The following is an 18,981-nucleotide window of genomic DNA, read 5'->3' as shown; positions in this document are numbered from 1 at the left end:
TTGCTATGAACAGTTTATAAGTTATGGCACTGGTAGACATGTTAGGAGAGAGTTTAACAAATGCTTCATAGGGTTCCTACTTCAAGTCAAATGTCAAGTTCCCTGGCTGAAAAGCTGAATTTCCATGATGAACAGAAAAACAGGCCGCCTTTACAAGGGTACTTCAAAAAGTTCTCGGCCTCCCTCACCCAGAAACCGTCACAGGAGAAAGATCATTCTTGCATTATTTTTCTACATAACTTCAGTGCACATGGTTCACCGATGTTCAAGCTTCGTTATCCTTTTGCAGAAGGTCGTCACATCTTGAGCCTCCAGATCCTCCTCAATCATCGTCACTCTGAAAATGGCGAGTTGGGAAACAGATAGAAGTCAAAGTGAGGCGGTGCCAGGTCGAGTGAGTAAGGTGCACGGGGTAACAGTTCAAAGCCACGTTTGGCTGCTTCTGCCCCCGCCCCCGTATCGTGTGGACGGGCGCATCGTCCTGGAGAAACATCACGCCAGCTGAAAGCTTTCTTTCCTTGCCTTTATTCTTTGATTGCTTCTTTCAGTTGAGTTTTTCCAGACAGTGATATAAGGCTTGATGGTATACAGTTACACCCCAAAATGGGAGTTAAGCCCCTTGTTTCCAGGCGAGGCCGAGAACTTTTTGAAGTACTCTGAGCAGATAAAAACCAGCCGCGGTGTTTTAAACCCATCAATTTGTGAGCTTTATTTACTAAATTTACAGAGGTTTATAATATAGACGTTAAATACTGCATGGAAAATGCTGACAATTTGACAAAATGGCAACTAAAATTTAAATACAAGACAAACAAAATTCCCTGATGTTCCCCAAAATATGATCAAATCCCTTGATGTTCAACATCTGGAATAGACTTTTTAAAATTCCATGATATTCCAGAAAGTCCCTCACCTGTAGGAACCTTTTCACATGCACACAAGAGACAATGAACAAATTGTGATTTTATTGTTTTATTTTGTAAATGTTGGTCAACAAATAAATAAAAATATGTATATTAAAATATATATATATATATATATATATATATATATTTGTGACGAGTGGGTTTTTTGGTGGTTTATTTATTTATTTTTTGGTGCGATGATAATTATTTGCAATCTTAAAAAAAAAAATAAATAAAAAATAATGTTGAACAGCCCAAATTTGTGAATCAAGAGAAACACAATGTACTGTACACTCACATATACATCATTTTGTCCCCCCCCCAAAAAAAGGGGGTTTCAGATCCAGTTCTTACAGGTGTACACACATCCACTCTGTAATAACATTTACTTTCGCTGGATTTTGACAAACATTTAAGCTCCAGGGCTGATATTTCATTTATATTCTGTATAAAAAACTATTTAGATTTTTTTTTTTTTTGGCTGTATGACCGACAACTTATTTTTCAAAGAGCTGAATATCAGGGAGGAAAAAAAACCCTTTAAATTATTCAGAACTGATGAATAGAAGCAGCCAAGAATCATGAGGGTTTATTGATATTTGAGACGTTTTATGTATAAAATATGTATTAAGTCACATGAAATGAATGTTTTTCCACGTTTACAATATTTTGGATTTTTTAAAGCATGAAGCACAATATTTTATTAATATTTTGTACATGTTGGGAAGAAAATGATAAATCGACAATTTGACGGCTGGATGGTGAAGATGACATTTCACACAGAGTGGAATAATTAAATGAGAAGCTGATTTTTTTTCCCTTCCAGAATTGAGGAACAGAAGAAACCAAAAATCATATACACTATTAAAATCACACGTGATAAATTTATCCCAAAATGATAGTGTATAGAATTTTTTTTTTACAATGAGTGCAAACTTGAAATTAAGCATTTAAGTCTCAGTATGTAAAAAACGAGAAATTAACAATAACAATTCACCCAAGTTCGATTCAATTTTCACACGATATTTTTGAAAAAGTAACATTTATTTCCCTTTTCTTGATCAACTTAAATATTACTTTTAAATAAAACACCTGTTTCATTTTCTTAACCAACAATACTCACCCACAGTTTTAGTAAAATATAATAGCCTATTATCTAAAATATTCCTTTTTGTCAAATAAGCCTTTTCTTCAAAACTTTCATGAACATTTGTATTCCCTCCATTTGCTTCTCCTCTCTATCTTTCAGCAGTCTGTAAAAAGAGCTCTGATTACTTGTTAAATGTTACGTCCTCTGCTGTCTAAAGATTCAAATCGTCATAATTTATCACTATTGCCGTATCATACATCATGTGCCTAATAATGATAACATTTGGCTTGGTTTATTCAAAAATTCTAAAATAAAACAAGACTTTACTTCTTAGATTTTGCCCCAAAACATACAAACTTTCTATTCAAGTTCTCTGAGGTGTATAAAAATATTAACTCGATTACGATTTTTATTCCAGACTTTGACGAAAAGGCGATGTCTTCAAAGCATTTAAGCCTCTGCATTTTTATTAAAGTGCAACATTTTTCTTCAAAAATCAAGCTTAAAATGTAAGATTATAAAAAGACAAAAATATATTACATATGTATTAGTAGGTAAAGGACAGTATCCATTTTGACACTTTTTTTGTACAGTTGACAGAAATATTTGGATGTCGGTTGAGTTTGAGACATCACATGATCACTTTTTTTTTTTTAAATATAAATAACCCCAATTCCAAAAAAGTTGGGACACTATAAAACAATGTGAGTATCTGCAAATCATGTTGAAACTGAGAAACTGTATTGTTTTGTGAAAAGTAAAAAAGTTCATTTTTAATTTGATGTCAGCAATAAGTTTCAGAAAAGTTGGGACGGGGCAAGAAAAGACTGAAAAAGTCGTGTAATGCTAAGAAACTAAATTTGGTTAATATAAACCGTTTCAGACCAATATGCTGCCATCTTGACAACCTCTTTTTCAGGGAAGGCCTTCCTTCTTTCAGCAAGACAATGCCAGACTACTTTCTGCACGTATAAAGACTACATGGCTCTGCAGTAAAAGAGTCTAGGTGCTCAACTGGCCTGCCCGCAGTCCAGCCGTGTCTCCTATTTAAAACATTTGGTGCATTATGAAGCGCAAAATACGACAAAGGAGGCCCTGAACTGTTGAGCAACTGAAATTGTATATCAGGCAAGAATGGGACAACATTTCTCTTTCAAAACTGGTCTCCTCAGTTCCCAAATGTTTAGTAGGGCTGGGTTCAAAAGATCGATCCACGATCCAATATCGATTCACGTTCAAAAAATACGAGATCGATTCAAAAATGTGTGGATCGATCTCTTCCAGGTGGCTATAGGCACTATTTTCTCGACCGCGCAAGGACCGCTATAAAAAGCGGGTGCCGGCAAACGAAACCGAAACTTAAGAACGCGAGATGGCTGAAGCTGCACAGCTAAAATCACTGGATGTATGGCATTACTTTGGATTCAAACGTTACGAGGACAGAGACGAAGTCGACAGAACAAAAGCAGTGTGCAAACTGTGCCACATAGAGGTAAAATATAGTGGCAATACAACCAATCTCCGCAACCACTTATCCAGGCACCACGCCAACACATTTTCAGCTAAACCTGCGGCGAATCAAACTGCACTGGAGAAGGCATTTGGTGTTAAATTACATGCACAAACACATATTGGGCTGTTCCTGTCAATAAGGACAGTTTTTACTTTAAAGCAGGGGTCTCCAAACTGATCCATAAAGGGCCGTGTGGCTGCAGGTTTTCATTCCAGCCATGCAGCAGCACACCTGATTTGGCTTATTCAATCAACTGAACTGTCTTCACACAGTCAAATACTTGCAGCCACACCCACCCTTGATTAAAGGGTGGGTGTGTCAGTTGATTGAATAAGCCAAATCAGGTGTGCTGCTGCATGGCTGGAATGAAAACCTGCAGCCACACGGCCCTTTATGGATCAGTTTGGACACCCCTGCTTTAAAGTGACAATCCAGCAATATCTAAGTAAATCGATATCGAATCGGATCGTGACCTTATGAATCGGAATCGATCCAGGAAATCTGGATCGATTCCCAGCCCTAATGTTTAGTGTTGTTAAAACTAGGTGATGCAACACAGTGGTAAACTTTTTTGAAACGTGTCGCTGATGACAAATTCAAAATGGGCATATATTTTTCAAAAAAAACCCAAAATTTCTCAGGTTCGACATTTGATATGTTGTCTTTGTACTATTTTCAATGAAATATAGGGTTTCCGTGATTTGCAAATCATTGCATTCTGTTTTTATTTACAGTTTACAGTGTGTCCAAACTTTTTTGGAATTGGGGTTATAAAGAAACGTCACTTTTTGCCCTTATCTGGTTAGCGAAACAGATCAGCATTTGTTTTCCTAATACCTAAAAAAGCCTGATCAGTCCATGACGCACAAATACCAGCAGCGAGTTTCTAAAAAGCAAAAAACAAATGACTGTAAACATGCCGGCTTCACTAAAAGTAGTCATTAATAAAAGACCAAAATGTTTGAAATAAATAAATAAATAAATAAATAAATAGCTGATGAATGACGGGTCACGGTCTCGAGAGACACTGAGACGTAGCGCTGTATTATACAGCTCTGGATGTGTCCCATCCCCCCCATCATCTTTAACCATCGGTGTGAATTATTATTGGCACCCCTCCAGTTGTATTTTCAGTAACATTTTGACTAAGAGACTGTGACGATGAGTTTGCCTGGAATCTCTCGTCTCAACTCATCACGCTGACTGACATTAATATTAACGCGCGTTCTTGATGGATCATCATGAACGCGGCCTTCTAGCTTCAGTCCAGGCAAAAAGCACATCATCATCATCATAACCATCACTACACTGTCAGAAATAGGGCTACAGTAGGAGTCCGTTTCTGTCCCCCAAGGTACAAGCTACACTAATGTACCCCCTAAGGCTCATTATTGGACCTCAAGGGAACTAGGTGTACCTTTTTAGCGCCAAAAAGGTCCATACATGTTACTAAGCAGTATATAAAGTGTACAAATGAGTACCTTCGAGGGTACTGCTCCAGTGACAAGCCGTTGTACCGCTAAAGGTACAGTACTGTACTTTATTTTCTGAGAGTGTATGGTCTCAGTTCAAATTTGCCAGAATAAATATAATTAATTAATTTAAATTATATGCTTTTTTAACATGGTGCTTTTATATACAGCCAATTGTCCAACCAACACGTCTATCATTCATTTTCTGTAGAAACTCTACAGTTTGGTCCCTAAACTTTTGATGATGAGCACCTTCTCCAAACCTTTCAGAAATGCACTCACGTGGTCCGCCCACATGGCTCGATATACAAATATTCAACACTGTTTTATTTAAATCCATGTGGCCGAAAGACTGACGATGAAACTCTTATGTGGTTTGTTACGTTTTAGTTGAAGCGCAACAGCAGTCCAAAAAAAATTTAAAAAAAGCTGGACAAATTGTACGAAACACCGCATGATGTTTCCACTCGGGGTTCAGCCGAAGTTGGTTTTGTGCAGGCGTCTGTTGGGAATCTCGATGGCGCTGACCTGCAGAGGCCACGATCCTCCCATGATGCCTGCCTGGAGCGCCACGCCCGTCACTACGGCTAGGTCTGGGTCCACGCGCGTGTTCACTTCTTTCCCAAAGTACTCACTGATGATCTGGCGAACGCGGGGGATCCTCGTGGAACCGCCCACCAGCACGACCTCATCCACCTCGTCCTTTTCCAGGCGTCCCTCCTCCAGGACCGTCTTGATGGGGGCCAGAATCTTCTGGAACAGATCTGCGTTGAGTTCCTCGAAGAGCTGGCGGCTGAGCTCCTGCTGGAAGGTGACGCGCTCCTCCTGCTGCGCTCCTGTGGTTTGGAGATGAAGAGGGACTTGAAGGGAGACGCTGGAATTGACGGTGAGGTTGAGTTTGGCTTCTTCTATGGCCTGACGGAGACGCTGGATGTCCTCCTTTAACGACGGCGCGACGCCGTACTGTTGAAGCACTCGCTCGCTGACGTACTGGAAGAGCCGCTGGGTGAAGTCCTGGCCTCCGAGCTTATTATTTCCTGTTCAGATGAGATCCGAGAGTTAGATGTAAAACACATCTGTCGTTTAGAAACAGATAACCGTCACACTTTCAGTTCCTTTACATTTATTGGTATGGCTTTGTTTCGAATACCAAATATATCTTAGCATAAACACCTGGATTCATTTTCACTAATATAGACCCGAGTGCAAAAGTTTGCACACCCTATCATTTCTGAACGGTAAAACCGAATCGAAAAGGGACTCGGAAAGATTGAGATTAATTTAAATAAGTAAGCGACTTAAAATATCAGTAACTCATCACAATTTACATGATTTTAATTCGATTAATCGAAGCAGTTTACATTCGCGAGTCTCCTTAAATGGAGCAAATGTGTGGCATGATCGTTTTCATGAACGCCACATTTCTTGGAAAAATGCTCCAACAAATGATTTTCAAACAAACAAACAAAGTTACGATCCAGCTTGATAAATAAGGCTGCTTGTTACAATACTTTGTTGTTTCTTCATGGTGTTCATGGAATTTCTATTCAACTAGTGTGATAATGATTTTTTCCCTTGACTGCAATTTTTCCATTTTAAAATATCATGATAAAATTATTTCATCGTCAAACCCCGTTAGTCTAAAGAGACAGGAAAGCGAGCTTTTCCACTATTTCAGGTTTAAACAGAGTAGCGAGTAAAGTCTGATTGGTAAATCAGCATGCAGATAATATTAGAGGATGTGAGCTAATCGCAGATACATCGCATCAGATAAATTAGAAAACCCAAACGACAATTAAAAAAAAAAAAAAATGGAAGATGTATCCTTTCAACCATGTTATGAGTGTTGTCATTGTGTAGTTTGTCCACCAGAGGGCATACCGCAACTCCGCTGTTGGTAATGCATGTGTTTTGGAACACCACAAAATCACAACAATCAGCTGACCCAAGCGGAGTCGAGAGGAGTAGCCCACTGTGTTCAGGGTAAGATAACGGTCACATGAGATACATGACTTTATTAATAATAATAATAATAATAATAATAATAATAATTTCTCCACTTACCCTAAAGAAGCCTGGATATATTTTTCTAAATTTGACTCCTATTGAGCAAAACTTGTAGACACATATACCCCTTTTCCACCAAATCAGTTCCAGGGCTGGTTCGGGGCCAGTGCTGGTGCTGGTTCACAACTTGTTCAACTTGCGAGCCAGCTGAGAACCAGTTTGCTTTTCCATAGCTCGCAGAGCTGTCATTACGTCGCTGTATACGTCATTACGTTGCTACGTTTGCATAAACCTTGGTGCGAATATCGAAGCAAAAACAACATGGAAGCAGCAGCAACAACAATAACAATAATGGATGACTTCGCGTTTGTACAGCTGCTGCTTCTCGTCACTTAAAAATGGCGATCTTTCACGGTCTTGTTATTGTTGTTGGTCTTAACAACTCCGCCCCCCCGCTGATGTAAGCGGTTCTTTCCTCTGGCCCAGCAGAGAGTTGGTGCTAGCCTGGAACCGGTTTTTCTGGCCCAGAGCCAGTTCTTTGTCGGTGGAAACAGAAAACCCGGTTCCAAACTAAGCACTGGCCCCGAACCAGCCCTGGAACTGCTTTGGTGGAAAAGGGGCAACAGTCTTGTGCAAAAGTCTGAGGCGCATGTAAAGAAATGCCATCGACCAAAAATGGCTTAAAAATAATGAAATTAAATGTTTCAACATTAAAAAAAAATAATAATACAGTAATCAGTAAGCCATAATAAATGTAACAGTCAATATTTGACACGAGACGACCCTTTGCTTTAAAAAAAAAATAGTAGTCTGAGGTCCAGTGAGTGCAGTTTTATGCGGAAATGATCTGTAGGTTTTACTGAGCATCTTCCAGAACCAGCCCCAGTTCTTCTGGACACTTTGACCGTCACACACACACTTCTTCATTTTGCACCAAAACCCAGCAGCCTTCATTATGTTTTCTTTTTAATCTGAAAAGTGGCTCTTATGGAATACGCTGCTCAGATACACACTTTTTTTTTTTTTTTCCTGTAACGTTTAATTTTTTATACCGCAAGTTGGCCTAGCGGTTAGCGTGTCCGCCTCTCGATCGGGAGATCGCGAGTTCTACTCACGGTCGGGTCGTACCAAAGAACATCATAAAAATGGTACCTACTGCCGTCTGGCAAGGCACGCTGCAATACAGATGCGAGTGGGGAGTCAAACTCTCGCGGTTACCAGAGGACCCGCCCCCCACTGTAACCCGAACTATGTAATAGGCGAGAGGCTGAGGGCTACGGAAACTGAGATCGGCGCCGCCACATGGTGTGGGAAGGGACTGACTTTTAACGTTTAATTTTGTACTGGGGGAAAAAAAAAAAATGTTTGGACTCTAAAATGTTTTTGTAATATTTTGACTCAATGTAGAAGTCTATGGAATCAATTTTGTGCCAAAATGTTCATACAATACTTTTGAAATATCAAACAAAAACGACAAATCAAAATACAAAAAAAGTCAATTTTTTTTAGACTGGCAAACAAATTATTCATGTAATCGTGCAAAATCTCAGTCTATCACTCTTCAGAAACCTTTTATTTTTGTTCCGCGTCTTTCTCAGTTTTGTTTGACGTAATTTATTTTGGTGGCGATTCCAGCTTTCTCGTTTGCGCTCCCTGACTTTTTGCTTGCAGTTTTGGCACAAACTTCACGTGTGGGCGGGCTGTCCAGGAATGCATTCGCATTGGCTAACTTGTGTTTGACTGACAGCTACACTCAGCCATTCCCTACTCGGATTCTGGTGGGCTGTTTGACGAGTGAGCGATCCATTGACGGTAAACAAGGATCGAGTGGACTTCAGTGGCGACTATGATATTGAATTTACACTTTGTTGAATTAATTCAATATCATAGTCGCCACTGAAGTCCACTCGATCCTTGTTTACCGTCAATGGATCGGTCACTCGTCAAACAGTCCGCCAGAATCCGAGTAGGGAATGGCTGAGCGTAGCTGTCAGTCAAACACAAGTTAGCCAATGGGAATGCATTCCTGGACAGCCCACCCACACGTGAAGTTTGTGCCAAAACTGCAAGCAAAAAGTCAGGGAGCGCAAACGAGAAAGCTGGAATCGCAACCAAAATAAATTACATCAAACAAAACTGAGAAAGACGTGGAACAAAAATAAAAGGTTTCTGAAGAGTAATAGACTGATATTTTGCACAATTACACAAAATTTGTTTGCCAGTCCAAAAAAATTGACTTTTTTTTTGTATTTTGATTTGTCGCTTTTGTTTGATATTTCAAAAGTATTGTATGAACATTTTGGCACAAAATTGATTCCATAGAAGTCATAAAATAGAAATCTATAACAAAGTTTGTATGAAGGGAGAGAAAAAAAAAAAAAAAAAAAGACTTTTGCACAGCCCTGTATTTTGTTGTGCTTTGTTCTGACCTGCCATGGCCCTGGTGAGGAACATCCCGCCCTGCTTATTGAGCAGAGACACATCCAGCGTTCCTCCTCCCAGATCCACCACCAGCACGTTAAACACGTCCGCTTTATGAAGCCCGTATGCCATCGCCGCCGCTGTGGGCTCGTTAATGACCCTCAAGATGTCCAGCCCTGAAGAACAAAACCCACAGAATCACAACCTACTACTACTAATAAAATAAATGCACTGTTTACACCTGCTATAACACAAACGGTAACAGGAACCGACTTGTTTCACGGCGCTTCCGCAACACAACTATAAACATAAAAATCAATAATATTGGCAACTTGCTACAATATACTTTGTCACATGCTGTTAGAGGAAAATAATCACGTTCAGGAAGATATTTCCTCGACGTCATCACACCACCCTGTTGTTGATTATTTTCCTTTCCAAGCATGCCACGGCGTGATTCGTCTCACTTAACCTTCATCCTACCAAGTGGGGTCCATCTGGACCCCGCACCTATATGTTTGTTTGCCATTTTAAAAATATGTGACATACTGCCTCACCGTTTTATGAATTTGTCGGAATTTATGTCTTAATTAAAACACTAAAGCACCGGAAGATCAGCTTTTTGCATTGTGAAGGTATAATTAATTTGTTACTGGGGTCCAACCGGACCCCAGAGTAAAGTTTATCTGTCTTTCATTTTATAATTGAATAGCACACTGAAAGTTAACTTCTTTTATTTCTTTTATGTTCCATAATGAAACTACCAAGGCATTCCTTCTTGGGGTCCGTGTGGACCCCACTGCTGCAATAAGCACAGGCTGCAAAACAAAAGCCCTAAATTATTTTACAATTACTTTTTTGTTTTAAATTCTGTAAGAAAAGACCTAAGTTGTAATCCAGAATGTTTTACAGCTGCATGAGCTGCAAAAATCATGTATATAATGCCAATTTTTTTTGTGGCGCTATAATTTGCGACATGTATGCTAGTTATTGCAATATTATTGCAATGTTATTGCATTTATAATACATCATTGATATTCAGCCATAGTGGATTTTGTTCTTCAATAAAGTTATGTCTGTTTGCTGCATTGAATTGGTTCTTACTGCATTGATTTCAAGGTATTCCCTCCTGGGGTCCATACGGACCCCGCCTGGTAGTTTGTGTATGTAAAATCGGCTGGTAGGATGAAGGTTAAGTGTGTTCTTTATGCCTTGGGCCCTTTAGTGTATTGCTGTTATTAATACAAGATGTTCTGAACAAAACTTATCTGGTGATTTTGTCTTTATAAGCTTTAATTTTAAAGTATTGGGGTCCAAACGGACCCCACATGGTAAGATTAAGGTGTAAAATAGCATGGTAGGATGAGGGTTAAACATGCTCCGCCTTCTTCGATCACATCACGAGTGTATACAGTGCCGACATGACTCGTTATTCATACTGTAAGATGATGATGATGATGTGAGATACGTTGCAAGCAAATGTTCACAACACTGCATCATCAATATCAAGAGCCAACCAGGTCACAGTATGCAAATGAAGACCATGTTAGCAGTACAAAGAGGCGGGGCTTGGAGGTTTAGGAAGACGAACGCGTGAGCGAATCGGAAAATATCGGGTCTGTTTGCAAACGAAGGAAAGTCTTGGAGTTTTGCTAATTTATTATACTAATGCCCTGCATTTTTTTTTTTCACGAATGAACATTTTAACGGCTTTTTAAACAAAAGAAACAAGCTGTTTTTTTTTTACCAAGTGGTCTTTAAAACTAAAAACTAAATTGAAAGTATTTTATTGAAGCCTTAGATTTAGTGCACACAGTCCTGCAGTACTTTTGCTTTACGATGATCATAAATTCACCCGGAAGTTGCAGGAAGTCCTGATCGGATCCATTAACCGCTATAAATTAACTGCTGCAGCTAGAGTGTGTAGACAACAACAATCATCTTTATTACCCTTATTAGTGCCGTTTACGGTTTTCTGAACAGATATTTCTCATAAGTTTGAATAAAAATAGACTGAGGGCACTGGCAACCTGAAATAACCCTCGATGGCTAAAAATGCCAAGTAAAAACTTATGAAAATATCCATTCGAAACATGTAAATAGTGCTAATAAGGGTAATAAAGATTATTGTTGTAGATTAAGCACGTGGTTTAATGGCTGACGGACCTGCTAAAGTGGCGGCTTTGATGGTGTAGTTCCTCTGCGTCTCGTCGAACTCTGCTGGCACTGATATCACCGCTTTGTCGACGGGGACCCCGAGGTGCTGCTCCGCCATTTTCTTCATCTTCATCAGCAGCCGAGAGCTGATGAACTCCGGGCTCACGCTGAACGTGCTGCTTGTATGGAGCAGGAACTCGGCGCTGCCGTTGTTCAGCACGACCTGCATGAACGCAATCATGATGCACAGCTTAGAACTCTCTCGAGCTTCAGGAAGCCCGGATTATACACCAAAGGGGAATATGCTGCTCAGATGCAAACTTTTTTTTTTTTCCTGTAACGTTTAATTTTTTATACCGCGAGTTGGCCTAGCGGTTAGCGTGTCTGCCTCTCGATCGGGAGATCGCGAGTTCTACTCACGGTCAGGTCGTACCAAAGACCATCATAAAAACGGTACCTACTGCCGTCTGACAAGGCACGCTGCAATCCGGATACGAGTGGGAAGTCAAACTCTCGCAGTTACCAGAGGACCCGCCCCCCCCCACCACCCCACTGTAACCCTAGCTATGTAATAGGCGAGAGGCCGAGGGCTACGGAAACGGAGATCGGCGCCGCCACATGGCGTGGGAAGGACTTTGATTGATCTGATTACGTTAATTATATATACGCGTTAGTTTACAACATGGCAACCACGATAAAACGGTAAACGAAAACACATCTGAGGACTTGAGCGTCTCCTGAGCTTCAAAACATCACGAAATAACAGAAAATGGTGAAAAAGGTGATTTGCGAATCCGAACGAAAAATCAGATGAATTTACAAACCTTTCACGAAGTGATCACTGCAAACTCAAACAAACATTCTTCAACTTGACTTCTATCACAGCGAAAGGTTCAAGAGCCACCTTTCTCATCATTGTTTCTTTTAGTAAAATCCTTTGCTCTTTCGGCCTTTATCACTTCATGCGGAACCCTGAAAAAACTTATCAGTTTCACAGTTTGTTCGATTCAAACAAACAACGCAAGCGTAGGGCGTTTTAACGACTAGCGAGGCGCGCCAGTGATGGTAACGCTTTGTGAACAGTGAGCTCAGCTGACCACCACTTCATGTCTCACATATCTAATGAGGCGGATGTGACGCTGGATTTAAACCAGAAATTGTACCTGACTAAAGATTAGCTTCAACTTGAAACAAACAAAAAAAATTGCGATCCACTAGATGGCGCTTCGCAGAAACACTGTCTTACACCGCGGCAATTTGTTCGAAATTTTAAAAAAAACACGCTTCTCTTTAACATCGAGAACAACAGGCTGTACTTTTTATCCGTTTAATGTTGTGGAACATCAAGGACACTGGAGACTCCTTCCATAAACGTTAAACAAAAAAGAAAATTTCTTCGTGTTAACGTTGATACCTTTTTCTTAATTTATAACAATTTGTTAAGACTTTGGTTATGTAGCTATTGTTACTATAGAAACAGTGATGTAATAGATTATACATACACACAGTATAAACATTCATACATGCATATATTTTCATTTTTTACTTATTAAAACAAGTCTGAAATCTAATATCCTATACGATGTGAAAACTTTTGCACTCCACACACCATATCGTGTATCTCACACACACACGGGTTCTTTCACCAATTTGTCGTACTCCTGCGTACTCAGGTTCGTGAAAAGTGGAGGCTAAAGTTCAGAGAAACACTTAGAATAAAAGTGCACTTTTTTTTTTTTTACCTTGAAGGGGTATCGAGCGCTCTCCTGCTCCAACGTCTTCTGGTCAAAAATCTTCCCGATAAATCGTTTAGCGTCGTAAACTGTATTTTGCGGGTTGATGTCTGCCAGTTCCTGTCCTTCGTGTCCGGCGTATACACCCGTCTCGGTGAAGGACACCACACTCGGGATGCTTTTTCTTCCCTTCTCGTCTCCGATCACCTCTACGTCCCCTGTCCCCGGCTGGAAGACTCCTACTGAGCAGAACGTCGTCCCGAGGTCGAGCCCGATGACTCGGGGTTTAGGAGGAGGCAGATACTGCTGTCCGAGATACCCGGCGAGGAATAACGCCAGGATCACAGAACCTGGGGGGAGAAAAAGGAAAAGACAATTTACTGTCACCAAGAGACATCTTACACATCCTAAATGGTCGCTCAAATGATGATGAAATCCTAATGATATATAAAGACAGAATTGTGTTCCAGAGTCTGTAATCATGATTAACTTTTTTTTTTTGATTAGAAAAACATCACGATACCCACGATATCTCAAAACAATGTATCATGATGGAATTTATCACAATATCATAGTATCATATCGCCCAGGCCTACTTCTCAATCTGTCTTTACTGCGCTAAACAGCCCCACCTGCTGGGTTAAAAAAAAAAATGATAATAAATCACATAACTCGCTAGCCTGGCAAGCCAGACTAAATGTGAATATTTAGTCTGGCCTCGATCCGTAGACATTTGTGAAGGGTGTGGGAGGAACAACCCGCTGTCTTTCAAACTGTCTCTGTGCGTATAGGCCAACGCTCTGACCAATCAGTGCAACAGTGACTGTGACGTAGTCAGAGCGACAGAAAGCAGTGGGGGAGACCTTGAAATAAATAATTTTTCAAAATGCGTATTAATTAATAAACAGGTTCTAGATATTAAGAAGTTTGGAGATAATGACCACAAGTTTGGAGTCTGTACCACATACACTCATTTTTTTTTCCCCAAGTGTTTTTCAAGGGTTTGCTTAAACTGTTTTTGAGAGTTTTTATTTAGTGGTGTTTGGTGAAATAATTTCCCTTAAATTTAAAATAACGGGAAAATAAGAAACAATCAAAAAGTAATGTTTCAAAGCTGTTTATTAATTCTTCGTACTGCACAAACTAGCCCCATCCTTTTGGCTACGAGCGGAGCCAGCTGGTAGATCAGACTTTTGCCATAGCCGGTCGGCAAAACGGCGAAAACGTCCTTCTTGAAAAGGAATGAGCGGAGAGCCTCTTCCTGCTCATGTTTCAACCAAAACTCCAAGTCTAATTCTTCTAAAACTGATTCCAAAGCGGAGTCAAACGCGCGCTGTTCACTAGCCGTAGCCATCTTTCCTGTTGTGCTGTCTCCAGCGTCGCGCAGCTTTGTTGTCACTCCTGCAAAAGCCCGCCCAAAGAATCCAAACAAAAACCTTGCGTTGTGATTGGCGGGCACGATTTGATGCCCGGGGTGTTTTTGTTTATATGGTGCGAGGCTAGACCCACTCGCTAGGCAAAAATATTTTTGGCCGCTAGGCGAGTGGGTCTAGTTTACTAGGCTAATAACTCGCACCTTCTTCCAAACAAAATCAACTCCAACCATTTATTAGATTCAGGGATCATGTTAACGCAGAAATTGTGCATTTTTACACACAAAAAAAACACCAAAAAAGGCATGTTCAGGATTTTAACGCGTCCCAGGACGCAGGACTTTGACTTGAAGCCTTTTTCCCCAAATGCCTTGGCAAATCTGTTAGATTATGTTGTTTAACAAATAAAGCAAAAGTAAACAGAACGAAAAGGTCCCCTAGTGCTGACGTCACACTTACGTTATCAGCCATTGCTACCCTTGTCCCGGGGGACAAGTGAACTTTGTTTATATACTGAAAATAAGCGATACTGAAGACGTCAGACATCTGTAGTTCAAAGAAAGCAACAGTTAAAAAAGCTTTACTACCGGATTACTCGGATAATCCAAGTCAGAAAGAAGTAAAGGATTGATATATACACAGAAATTAGAGTTTATTAGCGGTTATGATCTGTACAAAATTCCCCCAAACGACTGGAGTGACGATATAGATATGTGACCTAGCATAGAATTACCGACATAGATGTTGGAATGTACCTTCTCACTGCATTTTCTCTGTTTTAATGATCTCATCTCATTATCTGTAGCCGCTTTATCCTGTTCTACAGGGTCGCAGGCAAGCTGGAGCCTATCCCAGCTGACTACGGGCGAAAGGCGGGGTACACCCTGGACAAGTCGCCAGGTCATCACAGGGCTGACACATAGACACAGACAACCATTCACACTCACATTCACACCTACGCTCAATTTAGAGTCACCAGTTAACCTAACCTGCATGTCTTTGGACTGTGGGGGAAACCGGAGCACCCGGAGGAAACCCACGCGGACACGGGGAGAACATGCAAACTCCACACAGAAAGGCCCTCGCCGGCCACGGGGCTCGAACCCAGACCTTCTTGCTGTGAGGCGACAGCGCTAACCACTACACCACCGTGCCACCCTTCTCTGAGTGTGATATATAAAAATATATAAAATATTTGGGACCTACAAAACATGCCAAATCATGTGGGTCCCTGGACCCAGAACAAACAAGGTCAACTGTGAGCTCCTGCTCCCTTACGTATCCCCCCCCCTCGCTTATATCAGAATGCAAGCAATTGAAGGAATAGGACACTTATTATGAATGTTGACTTCAACAAATAATGAACCCTGAAACAAGTAAGTAAAGAGCAGTGTCTCTCCCCAGGGATTTCAAACAGCATTCTGGTAAACTGTCATTCTGCGTCTTGAAATAGTGTCAAAATCCACCCTACATGTTTCGTAAATACATTGAGTCGGTGAACAGGAAGTTGATGTGAGACAGACCTGAAAATGGTACACACGGTATAGAACCCCAAGCTGAAGCTCGGTACCGAATATCAAGCAGTTGTGATTTGTAGTTGCTGAGAAAAATGTGTTACAAAAATTTTGTAATTCCACGCTATATGTTTTGGGGCAGCACGGTGGTGTAGTGGTTAGCACGGTCACCTCACAGCAAGAAGGGTTCTGGGTTCGAACCCAGTGGCCTTTCTGTGTGGAGTTTGCATGTTCTCCCCGTGTCTGCGTGGGTTTCCTCTGGGTGCTCCGGTTTCCCCCACAGTCCAAAGACATGCAGTTGGGTTAATATGGGACGGCCTTGGGCTGAGGTGCCCTTGAGCGAGGCACCTAACTCCCAACTGCTCCCCGGGCGCTGTTAGCATGGCTGCCCACTGCTCTGGGTATGTGTGTGTTCACTGCTTCAGATGGGTTAAATGCAGAGAGGAAATTTCACAAGTGTGTGATGAATAAAGTTGTGCTTTCTTTTTCTTTCTCTCTTTTTCGTAAATACATTCAGGTGGTAAACAGGAAGTCCATGTGCAACAGACCTGAAAACGGTATACACCAGACTTGGGCATTTTCCGGCCCGCGGGCCGCATCCGGCCCTTTGGTTCATTCTGACCGGCCCGCGTAAGGTTAATTAGAAATTACAAAATAAAGGTATTTTCTAATTTTACCTCATGCATGGACTGAATGTGCATTGCTTTTATTTTGAAGTTGTGTTCAACAAAAACGCAATGCGCGCGACATGAACATGACATGAAATCCCACGAAACCTAATCCCGCGATAACTACTTCCGTAATTTGTCCAGACCAACCACAAACTTGTACGTCATCCTTCAAACGGTCCAGCCAATCACATAGTGTGACGTCACCAGCAGGCGCCGGAGCCCGAGCCGATCTGTAGATCTGATTCCTACACCGAATCGACTGATGATCATCTGTCAGCTGTGCTTCGCATCTCCACCTCAGACATTCAACCTGACTCTGATGCGCTCGTTAAAGACCAACAGAGACGAGATTTCTCTCACTGAACAAATGAAAAACACCAAATGAGGTGATTAGACTACAAATGTGGGCATCATTTTTATAATATGATGTATCTTGCTTGATATTTGGAGTAGAAAGACAATATTGTGATGTCTTTATTGTGTTTTGGGGTGAATGTGACTGAAAAAAAAAAAGGTACAAACGTTCACATTTTGTTAACCATTGTTTTGGGAAATTTGATTGAATAAATGACATTTTTTGTAAGGCAACCTCGTTTTTTTCCATACTCTTACCAGTCTTAGCAGCTTGTAAAAACAATGTTATTTACTGCTTTATATAAAGAAATACAATTAACATTATGCAGAATTTAGTTCAGCCTTTTGGTCCGGCCCTCCACAAAATTTTCTGTTTCTCATGTGGCCCCAGGGAAAAAATAATTGCCCATCCCTGGTATACAAGCTGAAGTGGCTATGATTTGTCGTTGCTGAGAAAAAGGTTGTTTCGGACGGACAGAGTATACCCCCAGTATAACCAGTATACCCACCCCCTCCTACGGAGCGGGGGTATAAAAATCTTAGCGCCATCCCTGAGATTGAGTTGATGAGAGAATCGTAGGGAATAATGTCCATGAAGACACACATAACACACACACACACACCTGACCAAGCTGTTACTGTTAAGGAGCTGCTCTTGTCGAGCAAGCCCCGCCCCAAGGGGCAGGACATAACGACATTAACGTTCTAGAGAGCATCTGATTGGACGAATGCACAACTAGTACAGCATGCATCATGATAAAAATGTAATTATTTCAAATCAAAAGTGATGTACTATAATAATAATAATAATAATAATAATAATAATATTTTAAAATATTTTAAAGGTACACCATCATACTGGTGCCCATGATATAAACAGACATTTTTAAGACTGTGTTCCTAAATGTTTACTATAAACCTATAAATGTCCTCGTTTTTAAACACTTTAATCTCGATATTTTTATTTAATCATTTCTACTGAATCTTGGTGCTAATTATTATTATTATTATTATTATTATTATTATTATTATAAATATTATAGTCTGAGTTGAAGATGTTATCAGGCGAGCTATGAAACTTAGCTGGCTAACTAGACCAGCTTTTGTGGATTTTATAAATAATATTAAACAATAACTATTCAGTTAAACACATTAATCAGTTATCACAGAAATATAATAATCATTAGCCTATATAACCGTTACCTTGACAACAGCATGGGCTTAGCGCACGAGACCCGGAAATGAGCAACAATCACTAACTATTTATACATTTCCCCGAAATATCGCTAAATATTCTGACTAAACAGCTAACCCGAGAAATAACTCACCGATTACAGACATCTCTCCTGCCATTTCTGCTCCACGTCTTTTAATAAATAACACCAACTAAAGTGACGTTCATTCAGGAACTCGGAACTGAAACCGAGCCGGCAGACGAACATATTTACCATCCAGTTTGTCCACGTCCACCTAACCGGAGAGTGTTGTGTTTATGGGAAATGTAGTCTTTCTTCCTGCACTTACACACTGAATCAAAGTTTTCACAACTACATGTCCCATAATGCTCTGCGCGGACCACTTTCCGGAAGTTCCGCCTTGTATCTCTGCGATTTTACCTCTCAAGACTCAACAATTATCCAGAAATAAATAACTTTAAAAATAAATTCAGTTTGTAAAATAATTAATTATTTAATAGCATTTATATGTCTAAACATTGATAATTAATATCTAAAACGGTTTCGCCACCGAATTAGCCGTGCTTGCTATCTAC

At 40.5% G+C, this 18,981-nt stretch overlaps 1 protein-coding gene across 1 annotated transcript; it reads right to left on the bottom strand.

The window, feature by feature from the left end:
- Positions 1 to 3,893: 3,893 nt before the first annotated feature.
- hspa13 (heat shock protein 70 family, member 13) lies at positions 3,894 to 18,639 on the bottom strand. Its single transcript, XM_060897757.1, has 5 exons — positions 18,539 to 18,639; positions 13,308 to 13,648; positions 11,575 to 11,788; positions 9,417 to 9,584; positions 3,894 to 6,017 (listed from the first exon to the last, which is right to left on the bottom strand). Exons 1-5 carry the CDS (start codon positions 18,561 to 18,563, stop codon positions 5,455 to 5,457), a joined length of 1,311 nt encoding a protein of 436 aa, XP_060753740.1. The 5' UTR covers positions 18,564 to 18,639; the 3' UTR covers positions 3,894 to 5,454.
- Between the last annotated feature and the right edge of the window lie 342 nt (positions 18,640 to 18,981).

Source organism: Neoarius graeffei, chromosome 17 (genome assembly GCF_027579695.1).
Source record: "Neoarius graeffei isolate fNeoGra1 chromosome 17, fNeoGra1.pri, whole genome shotgun sequence".
Classification (NCBI taxonomy): domain Eukaryota; kingdom Metazoa; phylum Chordata; class Actinopteri; order Siluriformes; family Ariidae; genus Neoarius; species Neoarius graeffei.
The sequence above is the reverse complement of the archived record's forward strand: the minus strand, read 5'-3'. Positions and strand labels throughout refer to the sequence as shown.

What these genes read in the sequence shown, in the direction of transcription:
- hspa13 (XM_060897757.1), bottom strand. Translation starts at nt 18,563, where the DNA reads ATGGCAGGAGAGATGTCTGTAATCG. An exon ending in GCGCTCGATACCCCTTCAAG is followed by an intron (nt 11,789 to 13,307) that starts GTAAAAAAAAAA and finishes GCGTTCATGCAG; the next exon opens with GTCGTGCTGAACAACGGCAG. An exon ending in CCTCACCAGGGCCATGGCAG is followed by an intron (nt 6,018 to 9,416) that starts GTCAGAACAAAG and finishes TCATCTGAACAG; the next exon opens with GAAATAATAAGCTCGGAGGC.